Source organism: Schistocerca piceifrons, chromosome X (genome assembly GCF_021461385.2).
Source record: "Schistocerca piceifrons isolate TAMUIC-IGC-003096 chromosome X, iqSchPice1.1, whole genome shotgun sequence".
Lineage (NCBI taxonomy): Eukaryota > Metazoa > Arthropoda > Insecta > Orthoptera > Acrididae > Schistocerca > Schistocerca piceifrons.
In genome coordinates, this window is record NC_060149.1 from 788,024,578 (window position 1) to 788,049,358 (window position 24,781).

A 24,781-nucleotide genomic window follows, 5' to 3' on the forward strand; every position below is an offset into this window, starting at 1 on the left:
CGCATCAGGCATGTCGTTTTATATTGTTATTTCTTTTACTAAAAATACTATTCGCAACGCATTTTTCAGACAGTATCGACATATACTACCAAATGTACTGCAAAATTATACAGGGTGATTTTTTCCATCGTGTACGAACTCAGGGGATTGATCGATGAGAGGATACGGAACAAAAAAGGTTTAGTGAACTTTCGTCCGAAAATGCATGGTTTCCATGCTAGAGCCCATTTATTCAATAATACATTGTCACAGAGACTGCGGTCTAATACGCGCTGCAGCGTGTAGTCGCAGTCACAGTATGTGCTGAAAATGGTTTTAATGTGCCTCAACGCATGCGTATGAGCGCCGTAGTCCACATCGGCCAGGCTGTATCCGAACAGTGTCAAAGGCAGCATGAATACGCTGCTCCAGTCTCCACATGCACGCTCTGCATGCACGATACTTTTGAAATGGCTCCATAACCAGAAATCGCACGGGTTGAAATCTGGTGAACGAGCAGGCCATGCAAATGGTCCACCTCATCAGATCCATCGATCAGGAAAGACACGATAGAGCTGCATCCGGACGGCAACGGTGAAGTGGGCTAGAGCACCATTATGTAGCAGCCACATAACCCCTCGAATCATCAATGGCGCTTCTTCCAGCAGGGGAGGCAAAGCCAGCCGCAAGAAACGCCGACAGTTCCGGCCTGTTAGGCCACATGGAAGGAAGGTTGGTCGCAAAATTCGGTCGCCAATCGTCCAGGCTCACACATTCCGGCTGCACCGATGCTGATGATTCGCTGTCACCATACCACTGGGGTTCTGCATACTATCCCACAGATGACTGTTATGAAAGTTGAAGATATCACTCCACGTAAAGGTGGCCTCATCTGCGAACAGGATGGGTGATACAAATCCCAGAGTCGTGGTTTCCTGGTGAAGAAATCAGTGATAAAACTGCTCTCGATGTGGAAAGTCTGTCGCTAGTAAGCCCTGCGCACGCTGTAAGTGACAAGGGTAATAATTGTTGTGTTGGCAGAAGAGCCAACACCGTGTTACTAGAGGAGGCCGAAATGCACGCGTTTTAGCTCACGCAGGCTGGCGTGAGGTTGGAAGAACTATACTGACGTGATGTCTGGAACATGACAAGGAATTAGAATTCAGAAAGCGGACGTAATTAGTTTGACACTTAACTTTAATCCATTCATGATGAACGTCGCTCTTGACGGTACATGATTCACAATATTGTCTGTTCAGAATTCATTCTAATTACTGAATAGGGCACCTTGCTAGGTCGTAGCAAATGACGTAGCTGAAGACTATGCTAACTATCGTCTCGGCAAATGAGAGCGTATGTAGACAGTGAACCATTGCTAGCAAAGTCGGCTGTACAACTGGGGCGAGTGCTAGGGAGTCTCTCTAGACCTGCCGTGTGGCGGCGCTCGGTGTGCAATGACTGATAGTGGCGACACGCGGGTCCGACGTATACTAGCGGACCGCGGCCGATTTAAAAGCTACCACCTAGCAAGTGTGGTGTCTGGCGGTGACACCACAATTGTCATGAAGAATGTTCCACACGGTCGCCTGGCTTACCCTGTACTGGCGGGCCAACTGCCTGGCACTGACACAGCGGTCGCCTTCCATAGTGTTAACAACATTTTCTTCCCAGCCTGGTGTCCGAACGTTTCGGGCGCGTCCATCATGATTTCTTGCTTCCTGAAACGACCCTGTTCCAGACAAATAGCGAAACACTGTTGCAAACATTGAATGCTGTGGCTATTGTCGGCGGGGATAGGTCCCCTGACACAACCTTGCTGCCTGCCGCCCGTTGCCATTTGCCATTCCATAAGTAAACATCATACCGGCAAGCTCTCGATTCGAATACAGAACCATTGTGTATAACACTGTACCACATCCACTACAATGTGAGTCAGCAAGAGAATTGAATCGGACACAACGTTACCAATTACTGTGGCAGGAGAGGGCTCTAGGGCATGGCGTTATGAGGAACAGTTCCACCCTCTAGGAGAAAACCATGCATGCTTTAACTGTGGCTGCATTGTGCAGTCTCTGCAACAAAGTATGATTGAATAAATGGCCTCTAGCATGGAAACCATGCATTTCCGGACATACGTTCATCAGGCCTTTTTTGTTCCGTATTCTCTCATCGGTCAATCCCTAGATTTTGTACACGGCGGAAAAAATTACCCTGTATAATTGTATGACACATAATTCAACAAATATGTAGTCATAGACAGTGAGATGCGTGAAAAACTAGCTTTTGATTAAAAGCGGAGCGCAAGTTACCTAAACTATTCTCATCCAGTGTTTGGTAATTAGAGCACTTAGCGATTTCCAACACACTTTAAACATAATTTCAAACCTTTTCTAAACTTTACATCGCTTACATGCTTAAAGCCAAATATTAAACACAGTAACTCATCTGTAAAGTAATCACAAGTTTTAAGCTGTTTTATATTAGCGAGTTCGATTATTTAAGGAAATGGGTGTTCACTGGTATACTCTGGACCACGGTGAACACATACAACATTCAACAACAGTGTCTGTTATTTTATGATCCTCTCAAGGTTTTTACCGCCGGTGGGTCGTTAACTGACATTTCATTATAACAAATCATACCAAGAGTGACGTGTATGTGATGAATCTACGATGCGCCGTTGCCTTTAAACAGCATACTGTCATAACACTTATGCTATAAAACAAAAAGAACAAAATGCGACGAAATCCAATATGGCATCTCCCATATTTTTCATACGTCGAGTGCTATAGACTTTGGTGGGCGCATCGAGTGACATCATTTTTACGCCACTTCATGGTAAGCTTCTAGTGATACTAGCTTCTCCCAATAGGCGGGAGACAGTTCTTGTTGTCCTCAATAATACAGCGTATGACATAATTAAATTGCTGAAGACTAAGGACTCTCAAGGATATGATGGAGTGCCTTGAAGGATATAAAAGTACTGTGATGCACATGTTAGCTCTGTACTTAGCCATATTAATAATTTTTCCTTTAAGATTGGTCAGTTTCCTGAACGAATGAAGTACTCCGAAGTGAAGCCGCTTTATAAAAAGGTAGAAAGGGATAATGTAGACAATTTTATACCTATTTCTATGCCATCAGTGTTTGATAAAGTTATTGAAAAGGCTGCATATGTAAGGATAATCGATCATTTTATATCAAATAATTTGCTATCAAATGTACAATTCGGCTGTAGAAGTGGTTTAACAACTGAATATGCTATATTCTCTTTTCTCTGTGAGGTACTGGATGGATTAAACAAAAGTTTTCGGAAGATGGGCTTTTTTTATTTAACTAAGACGTTTGATTGTGTTTATCACAAAACATTGCTCCAGAAGCTGGGCCACTATGGAATACGGGGAGTAGCTCACAACTCGTTCACCTCTTACTTTAACAACAAATGGGAAAAGGTCATTGTTCACAATGTTGAGAATGGCTGTGATGTAGGGTCTGAGTGGGGCACTGTCAAATGGGGGGTGCCCCAGGGATCAGTGTTGGGGCCGTTAGGGCCACTCCTGTTCCATATTTATATAAATGATATGCCCCCTAATATTACAGATAACTGTAAAATATTTCTGTTTGCCGATGACACTAGCTTGGTAGTGAACGATATTGTGTGAAACATTGGCTGTATTCAAATAGTGCAGTTCATGACATAAGTTCATGGCTTCTAGAAAATAAACACAGTAAGACACAGTTTCTAACACACAGGTCAACAAAACCCGACGTTTTAATTTCATAGAAAGGGCACATGATTAGTGAAATGGAACAGTTAAAATTTCTAGGTGTTCAGATAGATAGTAAACTGTCGTGGAAAGCCCACGTTCAGGATCTTGTTCAAAGACGTAATGCTGCCATTTTCACTATTCGGACGTTAACTGAAGTAAATGATCGTTCGACACGCTGTCGTGGAAAGCCCACGTTCAGGATCTTGTTCAAAGACGTAATGCTGCCATTTTCACTATTCGGACGTTAACTGAAGTAAATGATCGTTCGACACGAAAATTAGTCTACTTTGCTTATTTTCATTCGCTTATGTCGTATGGTATTATATTTTGGGGTAATTCTTCCCATTCTCGAAGGATATGTTTGGCTCAGAAATGGGCAGCTCGCGCAATAAATGGCTCTGAGCACTATGGGACTCAACTGCTGAGGTCATTAGTCCCCTAGAACTTAGAACTAGTTAAACCTAACTAACCTAAGGCCATCACAAACATCCATGCCCGAGGCAGGATTCGAACCTGCCACCGTAGCGGTCTTGCGGTTCCAGACTGCAGCGCCTTTAACCGCACGGCCACTTCGGCCGGCGCGCAATAAATAGTGTAAGTTCGCGAACCTTTTGTCAACCCCTGTTCACTAGTCTGGGTATTCTGACACTGGTCTCTCAATATATACAGGGTCAGTCCTAACTATTGCCAACAACAATAACTCTGAGAGTATGATAGGAGCTGAGAAGTTTGTGGAACAAAAGTTGCATGGGCCATAATATGACGTCGGTTTTTCGTTGCTAGGTGGGGTCGCTTCATAATGTCGATAAATAATAATAATGTCGTGTGGTGAGGGCCTCCCGTCGGGTAGACCGTTCGCCTGGTGCAAATCTTTCGAGTTGACGCCACTTCGGCGACTTCCGTGTCGATGGGGATGAAATGATGGCGATAAGGACAACACAACATCCAGTCCCTGAGCGGAGAAAGTCTCCGACCCAACCGGGAATCGAAACCGGGTCGTTAGGTATGACATTCCGTCGCGATGACCACTCAGCCACCAGGGGCGGACATGATGACGATGATGATCTTCAGTTTGTGGGGCGTTCAACTGCGCGATCATCAGCGCCAGTAGGTCGCTTCAGAGATATGAAGATCAACTTTGTTTTTCAAAATGGGATGCAGTAGTTTGGTACTTATTTCCTGATAGCGGCTATCGAGACGAATCCAATGATGTGTAACAGTAAGGTCTTTGAAGGTCAACGAAGGTCACAAAGGTGGCATGAGCGTCCATTTACAGAAGGTGTTCCAAGTGATGACCATTGGTATCAACGCATTGCTGCAATCTTCTCATCATGGATTGAGTGGTATTCCTTATCACATCGGCACTTATCGAAGCACATGCTCTGACAATTTTCTTGGAACGTCTCTATAAACCATGTCTTTTACGAATTCCCACAAGAAAAAATCCAGAGGCGTCACGTCTAGCGAACGAGCTGGTCGCGACACATCTCCTCCGCGTCCGATCCAACAATTTGGGGATTGTCTCTGCAACTCATTTCTAGCCGTCAGCGAAAAATGTGCCGGATGCCGCTCGTGTTGATACTACATTCTGTTCCTTGTTCCTGAAGGTATTTCTTCCAATAACAGATGTAATGTTTCTTGCAGTATTGTGGTGTACTTCCTAACATTAAGATTTCCTTCGATGAAATAGGGGCCTATAATTCTGTTCTCCAGAATCTCACACCATACATTCACGGACCACAAGTTTTTGGTGTGCAACTTGCCGCAGCCAACATTGATTTTCAGTTGCCCAGTAATGCATGTTATGAAAATTTAACATTTCCACGGTTCGTGAATGTAGCCTCGTCAGTAAATAAAATCAAATTAATAAATGTGTCATCCCTCTGAATCTGAAGTAGAGCCCATCGGCAGAATTCAGTGCGACGCATACAATCCGTACCATTTAATTCACCCTGTATATTCTTTACTGTCGTTCCTTGTTAACAATATAAGCTTATTCCCAAGAATTAGCAGCTTTCACTCAGTTAATACTAAGCAGAAATCCAATCTGCATTTGGATCGCACTTCCTTGACTCTTGTGCAGAAAGTTGTGCAGTATACTGCTGCATCCATTTTGAATAAGCTTCCACAAGAATTCAAAAATCTGAGTAGTAATCCACGCGCTTTCAAGTCCAAACGGAAGAGTTTCCTCATGAGTAATAATTGCATCTTTGTTGAGGTCAGAAACGTGTTTATTGAGTATAGGCATTGTGGACTAATTAAAGGTCTGTGTAAAGTTTGTCAGTGTTTGAAGAATATATTGCAAATATAAGAGACTTCATTGGTTTTCTTCATTTTTTACACCATTTAAGGCTAGTTGACCAAACCCCTCCTGATCATTCAATTTCTATTTATAAAAATATGGCAGTAGTTGTTGCAATTAGTCCATGCATTGCACTCTGCATGCATCGCAGTATTGCTGTTGAAATATTTTAGCGTGTTGCTGATCACGCAACTGCAGCAGCAAGACGAGGTAAATTGTCTGTTGCGCACAGGAGCATTGCAGAACAGTTGTTAGGAGACGTTAGAGAATTTTTTTAGCTCTCAGTCAGATAATAGACAATTAATTTTTTTTATAATTCGTACGAGTAATAATAAACTTCTGTCCTTTTCTTTTTGTTTGGTACTCAATCAGAATTCCATTATTGCCAGAGACGCAACGTCACACACATGTTTCCGTACGTCTTTTAAAACAATTACGACGCTCTTCAGTATAACATTGAGAAATGTTCGTTTTTCATGCCGGTTCAATAATACTTCGTTACTACGATACTTCTGCGGTACCCTTTCGTTGACGACATCTCCTATGCATTCCATGAGTTACTACTTGACTGGTCTCAAAAACACACTCTGCAAAGCATAATTTTCGTAACAGAGAGCTGTGTATCGTTTTAAAAACTGTTAGGTCTGGATACAGGACAGAATGGTTGCTCTCTGACCAACAGCAGACTTTTTTACTACTTCGTCTATTAATGCAACACTGAATTGAGAACTACACACAGGTTTACCAAATTCGCCAATAAATCCTGTATGGAAACGGTTGGTCTGTTGTAAAATTCGAAGGATTGCTTCACAAGTGCAGGTTCAGTGTTTATAAGCTATGCTGCAGAACTAAACATTACCCATTTAGATCCGTTGTTTAGTTTTCCGGAACTTCTGCAAATTTAATAAGTCCAAGATTTGGAGAACAGATGGTGGGGATATCACTTTTTTCCCCAAAAAACGGCCTTCGGCCTGATGTTGCATAACGTGGTGTGCATTATGTAAACACGGCAGAGGAGCATTTCCTTTCCGAAACTTTTAAATTCTCTGAAACTTGCTCAAGTTTTATTTTATTTCTCCCCTCTTCTATAATAGCTCTAAAAATGTTTAGAGGCCGCACAGTGTCAACGAGTGCAAGTTGTCACGTTCGTCTCTGACAACAGTCACAGATCTAATACGAGTGTATGGAGCATGCGACAAGCGAGGTTAGAAATTAACGTCCCAGAGATGGCCACGTCTTTAGAGACGCAGCAAATACTCGGAAAGGGCAAATAGGCAGAGGAAATCGGCCGTGCCCTTTCTACAGATTCTCTGCCTCGTGATGACTGGGTGTTGTGTGCTGTCCTTAGGTTAGTTAGGTTTAAGTAGTTCTAAGTTCTAGGGGACTGATGACCATAGATGTTCAGTCCTATAGTGCTCAGGGCCATTCGAACCATTTTTGAACCTTTCTACAGAATTCGCCTTATCAGTGTAGTGAACTCACAGGAAATCTGTAATTGATCACACGTTTATTCATTACTGAACACCTGCGGCAGTAAGACACAAAGCGCGACCCTGAACGTTAGTACCAGTTAAAGATTTATTTTTTACGCGCCAAGAGTAAATTTCCTAGTAGAGTGATGTAAAAGCAGCCACTAAGGCTGCTGGCAACAGTAGCGGTAACACCTTTCCTGAGTGGGCCGAGATAAAAAACTCAAATCATTCCGTATGAAAACAGCAGTTTTCTCAAGTTAAATCAAACTGAGCAGATAGTAAAATAATCGCTACCTCCAAATCATTATTGTGAGTGAGTGAACTAGGCGATAGGGATTTAAGTTTTTTTTCTTTTTGCGGAATGATTGACTCTAGAATCGTGTCATTTCAGACGAACCATTCATAACTTCGTTTATTATCGAAGTAATAGGACCATTAACTGTAGTGGGAGGACCGCGTTTCACTAGGTCAGTAGGAATGCCTATGACGCGTGATTCCCTACCGTTAACACTCTTCGCTTTGATAGACCGATGGCCGAGGCCAAAGCAATCCAACTTTAGGTTGATATAAAAAGATAAAAGCAACAAAAGGGGTGTTACAGCAGCTTCTCCTGAACGTGAGTCGAGTGGACTAACCACTGGGTCATCTGGTTCTGTTATTCTATCCCGTGTCGTAACAGCAGACAGACCAGATGTAAAAACTTGTTCTGCTAAACAGAATGCTGACAGAAAAATAAAATTACTAATAATGCTGGAGGAGGTGGAGAGCACTGATAAGGACTGTGTCCTCTGAAAGTTATTACTCCTGGCGGAGGTTCGAGTCCTCCCTCGGGCATGGGTGTGTGTGTTTGTCCTTAGGATAATTTAGGTTAAGTAGTGCGTAAGCTTAGGGACTGATGACCTTAGCAGTTAAGTCCCATAAGATTTCACACACATTTGAATATTTTTGAAAGTTATTACAAAACTTACTGGTCTATCTAGAGGACGCAGGGTCCTGGGAACTACATATCTACATCTACATTTATACTCCGCAAGCCACCCAACGGTGTGTGGCGGAGGGCACTTTACGTGCCACTGTCATTACCTCCCTTTCCTGTTCCAGTCGCGTATGGTTCGCGGGAAGAACGACTGCCGGAAAGCCTCCGTGCGCGCTCGAATCTCTCTAATTTTACATTCGTGATCTCCTCGGGAGGTATATGTAGCGGGAAGCAATATATTCGATACCTCATCCAGAAACGCATCCTCTCGAAACCTGGCGAGCAAGCTACACCGCGATGCAGAGCACCTCTCTTGCAGAGTCTGCCACTTGAGTTTGCTAAACATCTCCGTAACGCTATCACGCTTACCAAATAACCCTGTGACGAAACGCGCCGCTCTTCTTTGGATCTTCTCTACCTCCTGCGTCATCACGACCTGGTACGGATCTCACACTGATGAGCAATACTCAAGTATAAGTCGAACGAGTGTTTTGTAAGCCACCTCCTTTGTTGATGGACTACATTTTCTAAAGACTCTCCCAGTGAATCTCAGCCTGGCACCCGCCTTATCAACAATTAATTTTATATGATCATTCCACTTCAAATTGTTCCGTACGCACACTCCCAGATATTTTACAGAAGTAACTGCTACCACAGTTTGTTCCGCTATCATATAATCATACAATAAAAGATCCTTCTTTCTATGTATTCGCAATACATTACATTTGTCTATGTTAAGGGTAAGTTGCCACTCCCTGCACGAAGTGCCTATCCGCTGCACATCTTCCTGCATTTCGCTGCAATTTTCTAATGGTGCAACTTCTCCGTATACTACAGCATCAACCGCGAAAAGCCGCATGGAACTTCCGACACTAGCTACTAGGTCATTTATATATATTGTGAAAAGCAATGGTCCCATAGCACTCCCCTGTGGCACGCCAGAGGTTACTTTAACGTCTGTAGACATCTCTCCATGGAGAACAACATGCTGAGTTCTGTTTGCTAAAAATTCTTCAATCCAGCCACGCAGCTGGTCTGATATTCCATAGGCTCTTAATTTGTTTATCAGGCGACAGTGCGGACTGCAGACTGCCACGGCAGAGCCGTTAGTGTAAACTTCTTCTAAACCGAGTTGATGCCTAAAAGAGATGTCAGCTGTGACAAGAGCACAATATGAGAACTGACATGTAATGTGGTCCGAAAGTTTTACTATTCCCTACGCCACGACGCACAGACCTGTGGCGGGTATCAAGAAAAGCGTACAATGGAGACTGCGCTGTGTATTGGAGCGTGGTTTTCAGTAAGGCCTTTGATCACTGATATACTGATGACCACCTGCTGCAATACAGCATGGATTCCAGAAGTCCTGTGTAGCTTTCCAGAGGTACGCTAGAGGCAGAGGCTCACTAAATACGTATTGTCTTTTCGGATACACTAGGGACTTGAGGTCAAAACTAACGTGAGACGTGTTGGTTACTTCGTGAAATAAGCCAGTGGTGTCTGACTTGTAGCAAAGACGAGATAATATGACTTGAGCACGTTACCGTCTACCTGAGAGCTTTACAAAATGGTTCAAATGGCTCTGAGCACTATGGGACCTAACTTCTCACAAGGGAACCTCCCCATCGCACCCCCTCAGATTTAGCTATAAGTTGGCACAGTGGATAGGCCCTGAAAAATTGAACACAGATCAATTGAGAAAACAGGAAGAAGTTGTATAGAACTGTGAAAAAATAAGCAAAATATACAAACTGAGTAGTTCAAGGGAAGATAAGCAACAATAAGAACAATAGGTACGCAGGAGCGCCGTGGTCTCGTGGTAACGTGAGCAGCTGAGGAACGAAAGGTCCTGGGTGTAAATTTTAATTTTTTATTTTCAGTTTATGTGACAAACTCTTATGTTTTCATCACTTTTTTGGGAGTGATTATCACATCCACAAGAAAACCTAAATCGGGCAAGGTAGAAGAATCTTTTTAGCCATTCGCCAAGTGCACAAGTTAGGTGGGTCGACAACATATTCCTGTCATGTGACGCCCATGCCGTCACCAGTGTCGTATAGAATATATCAGATGTGTTTTCCTGTGGAGGAATCGGTTGACCTATGACCTTACGATCAAATGTTTTCTGTTCCCATTGGAGAGGCACGTCCTTTCGTCTGCTAATCGCACGGTTTTGGAGTGCGGTCGCAAAACACAGACACTAAACTTATTACAGTGAACAGAGATGTCAATGAACGAACGGACAGATAATAACTATGCAAAAATAAAGAAAGTAAAATTCTCAGTCGAGGGAAGACTTGAACCAAGTATCTCTCGTGCAGCAGCTGCTCGCACTACCACGGGACCACGGCGCTTCGAAGCATATTTTTTCCATGATGTTGCTTATGTGACCCATGGACTACTCAGTTTGTATATTTTGCTTATTTTTTCACAGTTCCACACAACTTCTTCCTGTTTTCTCAATTGATCTGTGTTCAGTTTATCAAGGCCTATCCACTGTGCCAACTTATAATTAAATCTGAGGGGGGTGCGATGGGGAGGTTCCCTTGTCAGGTCATCAGTCCCCTAGAACTTAGAACTACTTAAACCTAACTAAGCGAAGGACATCACACCCATCCATGCCCGAGGCAGGATTCGAACCTGCGACCGTAGCAGTCGCACGGCTCCGGACTGAAGCGCCTAGAACCGCTCGGCCACCACGGCCGGCAGAGCTTTACAATACGAGAGCTTTTTACTTACCAAGTGAAGCAATGTGCAGCGCAGTATTGCCCTTCTTGGTTGCGGCGTCAACTGAAGCACCTCGTTTCAGAAGTTCAGTGACGACAGCGACGTGTCCGTCTTTGGAGGCCAAGTGTAGGGCGTTGAGACCGTTCTGAAACAAATCATTACGGCTATTGATTCTTTGTGTTATTAACTACGAAGCTACCGAGATGCAATTTATATACGAAGCACAATTTAAGTTAGCTGAGGCACTATCCGGTTCATACCACAGGAGATGAAATAAATTCAGTTAATGCTATTTTCCATTTCTAGTTTACACCCATACAAAAATTTATTTCTCAGTGTTTATTATCTCAACCCTTTCACTGCGCATTTAGACTGAGCAGCCGACTTTCATGTGGTGCTATACGTACGACTGTAGCGGTCTATCGTTGTTACTAAGAAAAAATTAAGACGCAAAATGCAGTATTATAATGTTATATTGTTTCTTTTTTTATCTTTATAGAGAAATACTTGTTTTTTTTCAAAAATGTACTTTCATCAGAAGAAAAAAATCTTAAGTTATTACACTATGAAAACTTCAAAGTGTGGTATCCTTCGAAACAAAAATTCAAACATAAAGGTGCATTACATTTGATACAAATCATCGAGTAAAACAGAAGTGATTTCTGGCATTCCCCAAGGCAGTGTTATAGGCCCTTTGCTGTTCCTTATGTATATAAACGATTTGGGAGACAATCTGAGCAGCCGTCTTCGGTTGTTTCCAGATGACGCTGTCGTTTATCGAATAATAAAGTCATCAGAAGAACAAAACAAACTCCAAAACGATTTAGAAAAAAATGTGTGAATGGTACGAAAAGTGGCAGTTGACACTGAATAACGAGAAGTGTGACGTCATCCACATGAGTGCTAAAAGGAACTCGTTGAACTTCGGTTACACGATAAATCATTCTAATCTAAAAGCCGTAAATTCAACTAAATACCTAGGCTAACCAAAGATTGCGTTTTATTCGCAGGACACTTAGAAAATGTAACAGACCTACTAAGGAGACTGCCTACGCTACGCTTGTCCGTCCTCTTTTAGAATACTGCTGTGCGGTGTGGGATCCTTACCAGATAGGACTGACGGAGTACATCGAGAAAGTTCAAAGAAAGGCAGCACGTTTTGTACTATCGCGAAATATGGGGGAAGAGTCACAGAAATGATACAGGATTTGGGCTGGAAATCGTTAAAAGAAAGGCGTTTTTCGTTGCGACGGAATCTTCTCACGAAATTCCAATCACCAACTTTCTCCTCCGAATGCGAAAATATTTTGTTGACAGCAACCTACATAGGGAGGAACGATCACCACGATAAAATAAGGGAAATCAGAGCTCGTACGGAAAGATATAGATGTTCATTCTTTCAGTGCGCTATATGAGATTGGAATAATAGAGAATTGTGAAGGTGGTTCGATGAACCCTCTGCCAGGCACTTAAATGTGATTTGCAGAGTATCCATGTAGATGTAGAAATGTATCTAGTGTCACATCGTGTTTTGCACATACAGTGCACATTCTCTGAGTGATTTTCTTTGACGTTCCTGGCATTAGTGAGACAACGGTGGTGCTTGGTTACGTGCAAGGGGTTATCACCGTAAGCCGATCTCCTTCCACGAACGCCCTCTGCTTGCGGTCGGTGGTGAATCTTCAGGATCTGCTTGATGAGCCTCTGCTGAAAATCGGATACTGAATTATATCTTCCTGTTTGAATTTTATATAACGCATGCGCTTTCAGCAGAGACAGGTCCACCAAATGGAAAAATACTTTCTCATGCAATTTTACAATTTTTCGTACACATTCTAATGAACTTAGCATCATGTCGCTCCTGTCGACGTCCCCATATTTTCAGTGTAGCTTATGATGAAAGCTGGCTTTCGTTTTGCTTCATTTGTGCTTCTGTCAATTTTATCAATCGCTATAATTTCGCTTTTATGAGGAGTTGAAAGCATCCTCACTTCCTGCCTGTTTTGTCACTCGAGAGTAAGAAGTCTACCTGTTGACACAAACTCGATCTCTCTTGAAGACATTTCTTCACGGGTTTTCCTTACAGTTTCACAAGCATCAGTCATTCTGTCATCCAGATAAGAAAATAACGCCGGAGTAATATACCAAGTGTCAACATACAGTATATGACCTTTATCAAGGTAACGTTCTAGTGAAGTAAAAACAATGCTTATAGTTATGCGAGCATTCACACTAAAGTCAGTTTTTTCTTTTGCGTCCCTCACATAAATACGAGGGTAATCCCAAAAGTAAGGTCTCCTATTTTTTTTTATAAGTACATAGACCTGTTTATTTCTACAATGGTTTACATCAGTTTACAGCTTGAACATTTAACTACTTTTCGACATAATCACCATTTCTGTCGATGCATTTTTGTAGACGCTGTGGCAGTTTTTGTATGCCCATGTCATACCAGCTCGTCACCATGCTGTTCAGAAAGTTATGAACTGGCGTGATTGTTGCTTGGTCTCAGGTGTAAAGTGGTATGCCCAGGTTTCGTCACTCGTGACAATTGAGTCCAGAAAGTTGTCCTGTTAGGCTGCAAGGCGATGAAGAAATGCGCGGGAAGCATCAACTCGTTGCCGCATGTGGTCCTCAGTCAGTATGCGTGGCACCCATCTTGCGTACACCTTCCGGTAGTTCAATGTTTCCGTTAAAATTCTGTGAGCGGTGCTTCGGGAAACCTCAAGAACCAAAGTGCAGAGATCATCCAGGGTGATCCGCCGATCTTCACGCATGCTTTGCTCAACCTCCAACACTGTCTCCTCAGAAATTGACGGTCTTCCGCTCCTTTGTTCGTCGTGAATTTCGGTCCGACCAGCTGCAAACTCTCTACACCACTTACGAACATTTTTGACATCCATGCACGACTCACCACACACTTCCATCAATTGGCGATGGATTTCAATCGGCGCAGTGCCCTTTGCGTTCAAAAACCGAATAACTGCGCGCAATTCGAACTTGGCGGTAACATCCAACGGGAGCTCCATTCTCAACGGCTGGCAAGCCAAGACTGAGCGCCTCAGCACGGCGTGCGCTTGTTTACACACAGCGCGTGAAGCACTCTTCATAACAGTGTGACCAACTGCCACACAAACAGAGATCTGTACTTATAAAAAAATAGGAGACCTTACTTTTGGGATTACCCTCGTAATAAAGTCAAGAATACATCCAGAAACGCAATCACACAACACAAAAATCTTTACGCCAAATTTATGGCGTCTGAATGGAATGTACTGCCTGAAGAAGACATGAACTTTTTAAAGGACTAAACTTTCATCAGTGCGCAAAGTTTCAAAGGGATGGAAGGTATCTGGATACGCTTTTCTTAAATGATCCACAGTTCTCCTAATTTTCCAGATTTTGTCATCTCCAGGGTTTTCATTGTTATCAAAAAGTGTAACATTCTTAGTAACAGAAGGTACCTTTCCCTTGGCATGATTTGCACAAACACTGCGGTAGACATTAACGGATCGTTTATCCAGTAACTGTTTTCATTTTTTCTCACTTGAACAATCAGAAAATTTACTTTAGGAAAAAGTAAATTTCATCACTGTTTGTGGTTTCTAACGTCCCAGTCTTGATTTTTCACTGGCGTCGTTACAAAGGTGCTCGTAATATAAATTACATTGCTCAGCTATGCAGTTCACAATTTCTTAGCTAAGAAAACTTGGAAGCAGGCACGTACAGTAGATGAACCATCTAAATGGATGATTTTGCAACCGGAATGACTGTTATCGAAATTATACACTTTGGGATCCAAATCAGAGTTTTTGTGTCTTTTAGCAGATTGTTCAGGCATATGCACAGGCTCTTCTTCGGAATCGCAGGAAGAAGCGATGGTTACAAAAAAGCGATCTGCATTTACTGGTTCAATGTATGCTGGTATGCTCATATTTTGAAAATCTGTTGTGACGGATTCACCTGCAGGCTCATCGGCATCACTATTTGTCCAACCGTAATCAGCTAGATTAGGCATGAAGAAGTCCTCGTCGTCAGTTTGATGTAGATGCCTCAGTAAACGGACGGCAACGTCGTGTCATTTTATTCGATAACACGGAAAGCGCAGCACACAAATTGGGTAATGTTACGATATTAGTGGCTTCTAAAGAGAATGCGGCATTCAATAAGTTGACTTACTGGCCGGGAAGTAAACGTTTGACGTATCTGTACGTTTGTAGTACGGAATTACCGTAAATATTTTTCATACAAAGTCATATATATACGTCTGGAGCACTGAAACGATAAGCGTATATATACGTCCGGAGTAGTGGAGCGGTTAATGAACAATCACACGTAACTTCATATGTTACCTATCGTATGCGACATACCTTAAAGGCATGTACAGTAGTGTTTCTTTTTAACTAATCCTGGATTACGAACATTTTTCTAATAACATCAATACAGAAATTCATTACGTCCGATTGGATGTGTAAAGTAACAACATGTTGGTCAAGACAGTACCATAGAACATGGCTGCACTGTACGAAGTCCACTTCCGAATGGCATCTCACGCACCAGCTGTTGTGTAATTAGATGTAGACAAGCGCCAACGCTAACAATATTGTGCTATAGGATACAGTCACACGGTCGTGTCTGGAACCTGTGGTTGCTACTTAAGGCACCATAAACTGTAGACTACCTCAGTAATATTGCTCATCATTTCATGGCTGATGGCTGCTGAACTTTCAAGCAAAACAAGTTTCTATGCCACGTATTGGAAAAATGTGAGACGGTGATTTTAAGACGGTATTGATGAATTAGATTTAAAAGATTTCCCAATTTTCCGGATGTTAAGTGTTATACGTCAAATTCCCCAAAAGTTACCGCACAGTCTAAACAAATTGCACTACCTGTGTGTGAACGTAGAGGGTATCAGTCTCCACCCCCGTGCTAAAAACTTGAAGAACAAATGCTACGAAAAACTGCATCAGTTTCCGGTGCGGACGGTGGAAAGTGGACTAACACGTACAATCAACTGCTTGAACATAATGTTCTCTTATCAGTAAGTGTTGAAATTAATAACGACCAGAGCTTTCACACACACACACACACACACACACACACACACACACACACACACACACACACACCAGAGAAAGAGAGAGAGAGAGAACACGTTATACCACACAGCGTGTTCAACAGCACATTTCAAATACTTCGTAGCTGCAGTCCAAATGAAAGAGCCAACAATGCCTTTTTGTTGAGCAATACCTACTAATATATTCGTATAGAGATGCTGAAGCGATACGAAAATTCAAAATATTTTTAAATTTTATTAACTAGCTGCCTACGTGGCGTTGCTGGGTATGTATTTATAAATCTTCTCCTTTATCCCCCTCTCTCAGTCCGTCTCACCTTTCACCCTCTCTCTGTCTATCTTCTGTCCCTCCCTCTCTCTGTCCATCTCTTCCTCTTTCCTTCCTCTGTCTCTTCTCCTCCTCTCTGTCTGTGTCCATCTCCTCCTTCGCACTCCCTGTATGTCCATCTTCTACTCCCCCTTCTCTCTCCACGTTATCACACTCACATATTTCACATATATTTAACATACTTCACGCGTATTTGTACACATGTCTCCAGCGAATTTCGCCCTGCAGTTTCATTTTCACTCCGCTTAATGTTTAGGATACCGTATGTCCTGAACTATGTGCTGTGTAATGATATAATTTTGCAGGTACATCCATCCACTGGCATTTGTGGCTACTGTCTGAGAAATGTGTTATGAGTAGAATCAGTAGTAAAGAAGTAACAAACTAAAATGGCATGCATGATGCAGCAGTTATCATTCATCTCAGTCCGCAGCTTGTGGTCTAGTGGCTAGCGTTGCTGCCTCTGGATCACGGGGTCCCGGGGTTGATTCCCGGCCGGGTTGGAGATTTTTCTCTGCTTGGGGACTGGGTTTTTGTGATATCATCATTCGTGACAGTGATAGATTGGACTGTGAAAAAAATTGGACTGTGTAAAAATTGGGATTTTGTACGGGCACTGATGACCGCGCAGCTGAGCGCCCCATAAACCAATCATCATCATCACGCATCTCATTGTTTATATCTCCTGAACTATGTATCTTAAAATGATTCGTTTCTCTATGTACATTCAGCGGCACGTGTGTCTCAGAAATGTGTTGCGAATCGATTTAGTAGCAAAAAAGAAATGAATTAAAATGTCATACACGATGTCACATTTTTTCACATATTTAACGTCAAATATCCCGAACTATATATCGTACAATGAGATATTTTCGTAAGCACATTCAGTGACATACATGGATGTGGTGCGAACAGAGTTAATAGCAAAGAAGTAATGAATGCGGCAGTTTTTCACGCATTTCAGTATTTATGACGTCATATATCTGGAACTATATGTCGTACACTGACATAATGTTTCTGGTAAATTCAGTGGTATCTAGGAATCCTGTCCGCAAACTGTGTCACGAATACCATTAGTAATAAAGACGTAATAAATTAAACGTTACGCTTCATGCGTCAGTTTTACTGGACACACAGCGAAAATAAAGTAAGCGATAAACTTTCGTCCTCTCATTATTTTGTGGGAGCTGATGACGAAAAGTTCCGTAAAGGTCTGAAATTATGTCTAAAGTGTGTTGCTAGTCATTAAGTGCTCTCATTCTCAGATTCTTGATGACTGAAGTTATGGGAATTCGCGAGCTGTCGGCTATACTGCTTTTTGGCGCCCCCCCTCCCCCTCTCTGATGGGTAGATGGTTCTTACACTTACAGAGATTCTTTACAGACAATAAGATAAACGTGTACCAAGTCTGGCTGAAATCGGTCTTGTGATATAGAACGAGATGTAGTAAATACATACATCCATACGTATATACACACATACATACATACATGTTTATAATATTTATGGATTTTAGTCAGACTTCACTATCACTAGTTAGTTAGTTAGTTGCGTGTTCCATTGATCAATCCCATGGTACGGTAGCCATTATGATGTGGAACGTGTCAAGTGCACAATAAATGCACATATGAAACAAAAATTTATATATATATATATATATATATATATATATATTACAATACAGAGTTAAAGATTAATATTTCTATTATTTATCCCATTCCCTTAAATGGCACAAAATGCATATACTATATTTACAGATTTATTTATTTCTATTCAAGAATTCATCTATGATATAGAAGTTGTCAAGGAGATATGATTTCAATTTATTTTTGAAGCTATTACTGCTGTTTGTCAGACACCTTATTTCATCTGGTAATTTGTCGAAATTTTTTATAGCAGCATATTTTACCCCTTTCTATGCCAAAGATAGGTTTTTTCTGGTATTACAATCATGAATGTCACTGTTGTTTTTAAACTGGTCCATGTTGTTGAGAACAATTTTCATTAGTGAGTAGATGTAGTGTGAGGCTGTTGTAAGAATTCCCAATCTTTCAAAATGATGCCCACAATATGTGTGGCTTTGAACCCCACACATTATTCTAACCACTTTCTTTTGAACAGTGAATACTTTTTGTTTAAGTGTTGAGTTACACCAAAATATTATTCCGTATGATATCAGAGAGTGAAAGTATGCAAAGTATGTTCGCTTACTAATTTCTATATCCTCAAAATTGGCAATTATTTTGATCGCAAAAGTTGCTGAACCTAGTCGCTTTAGGAGACCCAAAATATGAGTTTTCCAATTAAGATTCTCGTCTATATGCACACCCAAAAGCTTAGTATGCTCTACCCTGTCTACTGACTTCTGTTGATGTGTTATATTTATTGATAGAATTGTATTTTTTCCAGCAGAAATTTGGATGTACTGTATTTTTTTCAAAGTTTAGAGCAAGCCCATTTGCAGAAAACCAATTAATGGGTTTTCCAAAGACCTTATTTGAATCATTTTCAATTGGACTTTCTTTTACTGGATTAATAATGATGCTTGTATCATCAGCAGACAGTTTCAGTTCAGCTTCCTGTTTCAGATAGGAAGGGAAGTCGTTCACATATATCAAGAACAGAAGGGGACCCATGACTGAACCCTGTGGAACACCTAATGTCATTTCACCCCAGTTAGATGAAGTCGCAAACTTACTTAAATCGCTTGACCCATTTTCGTAGATGACGTAGTACTTTGTGTCCGTCCTTTGCAACCCTATCCAACGGTATAGAGAGACGCATTGTTTCGCTTTAACAGGACTTTCGCGCTTTGCTCATGGTGGCCACAAGGGATGGGGCATTAAGTCCGAGAAACACGATGCAATCGCGATTAACCCTTTAACTGGGGGCGACGTTTACATTCGTTCACCATTTGCGTGTCTATTCCTAAATACGTACATACACAACATGAGTTGAGCCAGCAGAGGGTGCTAACGTTGAATATACAAGGAGTTACACAATTCCTATTACAGACTTCTAAGGACAGTAGAGAGGAATTAATACTTATAATTTTAATTAGAAACTCATGTCCGGAAGTGTACCGTTTGGTTACAAAATAAGTTTGACAACACGAACTGAGAAGAACGGCGCCGTTGTCAATCCCTGTTGTAATTATGGCATCAAATACAATTTTCGTCCAACTGCAACAACGGCTGCGAGCAACTGGTACGTTAGTAACTACGAGCGTTGGTTATGGTGCTCCACGGACGCGCCACACTCTTTGAAGGTGACGTTCAATGTCACGTGGGAGAGAACCAGACGAGGAGTACTCGAAACACTGGCAAGGTCAGAGTTCACTGCCCTCGCCGTGTGCGGCAAATTTCAAACTGATGTGATCCTCAAACTTCTTTTTTTTATCCAAACGGTACATTTCCTTATCAAAAGTGTGGTCCGTTTCGCAAACCCTAGAAGCCTGCAAGAAGAACTGTGAACGTCTCTGTATACGTTTCGAAGTATTCTTCGTAAATGCTTGCGACATGGTAAAATGACGTTGTTTACAGGGCTAAAAGAAGTTTGTAGGACTATTAGTGGTTTCTCTAATTGATTTAGAGAAGTCAGAAAATTGTTTCGCAGCGACATTTTGTCGGCCTCTTGGATTGTTCTGAACTGTGCTCATTGGCTTCTAACATGTGCAAGCGAGTGTTTTTTCTGCAAGTAACTAAAAAGTATTTTTATGGGAAGTAATAATGAGAGTCATTTCTCTTTTTCTTTGTCCGAAGCTGGGGACGCTGTGCCTCTTACATACACTACTGGCCATTAAAATTGCTACAACACGAAGATGCCGTGCTACACACGCGAAATTTAACCGACAGGAAGAAGATACTGTGATATGCAAATGATTAGCTTTTCAGAGCATTCACACAAGGCTGGCGCCAGTGGCGACACCTACAACGTGCTGACATCAGGAAAGTTTCCAACCGATTTCTCATACACAAACAGCAGTTGACCGAGGTTGCCTGGTGAAACGTTGTTGCGATGCCTCATGTAAGGAGGAGAAATGCGTACCATCACGCTTCCGACTTTGATAAAGGTCGGATTGGAACCTATCGCGATTGCAGTTTATCGTATCGCGACATTGCTGCTCGCGTTGGTCGAGATCCAATGACTGTTAGCAGAATATGGACTCGGTGGGTTCAGGAGGGTAATACGGAACGCCGTGCTGGACCCCAACGGCCTCGTATCACTACCAGTCGAGATGACAGGCATCTTATCCGCATGGCTGTAACGGATCGTGCAGCCACGTCTCGATCCCTGAGTCAACATATGGGGACGTTTGTAAGACAACAACCATCTGCACGAACAGTTCGACGACGTTTGCAGCAGCATGGACCATCAGCTCGAAGACCATGGCTGCCGTTACCCTTGACGCTCCATCACAGACTGGAGTGCCTGCGATGGTGTCTCAACGACGAACCTGGGTGCACGAATGGCAAAACGTCACTTTTTCGGATGAATTTAGGTTCTGTTTACAGCATCATGATGGTCGCATCCGTGTTTGGCGACATCGCGGTGAACGCACATTGGAAGCGTGTATTCGTCATCGCCATACTGGCGTATCACCCGGCGTGATGGTATGGGGTGCCATTGGTTACACGTCTCGGTCACCTCTTGTTCGCACTGACGGCACTTTGAACGGTGGACGTTACATTTAAGATGTGTTACGACCCGTGGCTCTACTCTTAATTCGATCCCTGTGATACCCTACATTTCAGCAGGATAATGCACGACCGCATGTTGCAGGTCCTGTACAGGCCTTTCTGGATACAGAAAATGTTCGACTGCTGCCCTGGCCAGCACATTCTCTAGATCTCTCACCAACTGAAAACGTCTAGGCAATGGTGGCCGAGCAACTGGCTCGTCACAATACGCCAGTCACTACTCTTGATGAACTGTGGTATCGTGTTGAAGCTGCATGGGCAGCTGTTCCTGTACACGCCATCCAAGCTCTTTTTGACTCAATGCCCAGGCGTATCAAGGCCGTTATTCCGGCCAGAAGTGGTTGTTCTGGGTACTGATTTCTCAGGATTCATGCATCCAAATTGCGTGAAAATGTAATCACATGTCAGTTCTAGTCTCTTATATTTGTCCAATGAATACTCGTTTATCATCTGCGTTTCTTCTTGGTGTAGCAGTTTTAATGGCCAGTAGTGTAATTTTTGCCCTTCGACATCTGAGTGGCGGGAAAATCGTTTCCAGAAGTACGACCGACAGAAGTAATGACGATGATGGCGTGGCCCCAGTGAAGAAAGGCATGCCTGAGGATAGCATCCCAGCGGCCTAGGAAAGGACTGAATTACAGTGACTCTTACGCTTGTCCCCTACGGTTTTCTACACCTATTTACATAATCTGGAAATTCTATGGAGAAGGTACTTAGCACGTATCACATGTTAGCGTGCGAGAGCCTAAATGCCTCTGTGTGCCTACTTGTATGATACATATCGGGTTCCACAATATCTCTAGATACTGGTTCTTGAAATTTTGAAAGTCGACTCTCGTGGGATAATTTGCGTCTATCTCTGAGAGTCTGTCAACATTAATACAACGCTTTCCCGTGAGTCAAACAAACCTGTGACCATTCGTTCCAGCCCTGTATATACGAGTATAAGTCTAGCACTCCCTGTTAGTGGGCTCCACACACTTGAGCGATATAGTAAGGTGAGATGCAGTAGTTATTTTTAAACTTTTTGCCAGCGATCCCGATTCTGCACCCGCCTTATCTGCAACTGAGCCTATGTGATCTTTCGATGTCATTCCCCCAAAAATTGTTACACCCAGATATTTCTATGAGGTGACTGATTGTAATTGTGGATAACTGATATTGTAGCCAAGGACACTATGTTTTTCCGTTTTGTGAAGTACATAATTTAGCATTCCTCTACATTTAAAGCAAGCTGAAAATCTTTAGACTACTCTGAAATCTTATCAACATTTTGAGACATTATTCGTGGAAGAATTCGTCTCAGTTATTATAGATTTGCTGCAAGGCCCTGCGTTGCCCGGGCTGTCCAATATCTACGACACAAAGTGACTAGCCCTGTGCGTTGTTGATACTCGTAGCAACGGCAGGCTGACTGGGAAACTGCAATCGCTTTAAACCGAAGGGCATATTTAAATCACTGGGTATCAACGGAAGGCAAGGAATGAATAGGTCTTCACCTGCAGAATACACCAATGATAACGGTGGCCTCTATTACGTTCGACACTAGGTTCTTCACGGGGAGCCTTTTTCTGTTGGATATGTAACAACGGCAACTAGTCAGTAAATAAGAGTTTACAATCACGTTTCTGTCGAATTCTCGAGCTTTCTCTCATCCTGCGCGATCTAGTGACGTCTGATGGTACTGTCTCCAAGGCGGGTATTGCCACTGTAATTATTTCTCGTGATAGTTGATTGGTTGGTTTGGGGAAGGAGACCAGACAGCGTGGTCATCGGTCTCATCGGATTAGGGAAGGATGGGGAAGGAAGTCGGCCGTGCCCTTTCAGAGGAACCATCCCGGCATTTGCCTGGAGTGATTTAGGGAAATCACGGAAAACCTAAATCAGGATGGCCGGACGCGGGATTGAACCGTCGTCCTCCCGAATGCGAGTCCAGTGTCTAACCACTGCGCCACCTCGCTCGGTTTTCTCGTGATAGGAACAAGTCAGTTTACCACGATATATTTCCTTTGTTACGCACATAATCGTTCATTCTCTTTTTTATTTCATCTGGATGTAGAAACTTGAAGCAAATCGGCCAAGAACACAGAAGTAAATGGGTCAAGTACTTTTCGAAATGGTTCAAAAGGTTCTGAGCACTATGGGACATAACAACGGAGGTCATCAGTCCCATAGAACGACTTAAACCTAACTAAGCTTAGGACATCAAACACATCCATGCCCAAGGCAGGATTCGAACCTGCGACCGTAGTAGTAGCGTGGTTCCGGACTGAAGCGCCTAGAACCGCTCGGCCACCGCGGGCGGCACTTTTCGAAATGTTTGGTTAACAACGCTTCTCATATTATATATATATATATATATATATATATATATATATATATATATATATATAGTCCTTGCTCGCCCACATGTTCATGATGGAATCGTGTAGAAATTTGAAGTCAATTTTTAGAGATCTGAAGTAAACTTTTAGAGATTTTTCATAAAAAGCTTTCCCTTTTATGTATTCAAAAATGGTTCAAATGGCTCTGAGCACTATGGGACTAAACTTCTGAGGTCATCAGTCCCCTAGAACGTAGAACTACTTAAACCTAACAAACCTAAGGACATCACACACATCCATGCCCGAGGCAGGATTCGAACCTGCGACCGTTGCGGTCGCGCTGTTCCAGACTGTTGCGCCTATAACCGCTCGGCCACACCGGCCGGATTTTATGTAATAAATACCTATATATTTCAACTCAGATTACGAAATCGTATGTACACAGTGATCTTCCTCTTATCGTGAAGATAAAGTGCGCAAAATTTCATCAAGAGCGGAATAAAACTGTAGATTTGTATGAACTACAAACTAACAAAGAAACGCAAACACAGAAACTCTTCTATCTCTATGCAGATGAGACTAAGAGGTACTACAACGATACCTATAAAGATACATGTGTAGCAAATGCATATTGTTCCCAGCATTTTCTCAATTATTATTATCATTATTATCTCAAGATAATAAATAATTTAAAAACTACATATTCTGAAACTGATCAAACGGTACTCTCCTGAAAACTCAACTATTTCCTTAAATAATGCCTCATGAGAAATACACAGACAAAAAAATCACTATACGAAGGAGGTGGTGTGCGACAAACGAAAGTTGGTAGGAGTGTTTCTACATCTGAAAGTTGTTGTCTATTCTAATTCCGTAAGCACCCGAGTGGCGCTACTAGCGCCACTATGAGGATGGAAATTAGGTTTACTTTAAATACGCGCTGGAACGGTCGTGCACCGTCCAATCCCATCTTGACCGGTTCACCGCTTGGTGTAACCAGTGGTTGCTCAAGGTCAATCCTTCCAAGACCCAGGCGATCTTTGTAGGCAAAACCACGCCTTCCTTCCGTCTCCTCGACTTCTATCTCACCATTTATGGCCGTCCTATCGCCCTCACCCCCACC

The 24,781-nt window shown here is 42.5% G+C and overlaps 1 protein-coding gene across 2 annotated transcripts in view; it reads right to left on the minus strand.

The window, feature by feature from the left end:
* Positions 1-24,781, minus strand: part of LOC124722875 (ankyrin-3-like) — an 898,463-nt gene that overhangs the window by 610,329 nt on the left and 263,353 nt on the right. For both annotated transcript variants that reach the window (XM_047248010.1, XM_047248011.1), the window contains one exon: positions 11,239-11,371. In XM_047248010.1, the coding sequence (XP_047103966.1) occupies positions 11,239-11,371 (133 nt within the window). The remainder of the gene's footprint in view (positions 1-11,238; positions 11,372-24,781) is intronic.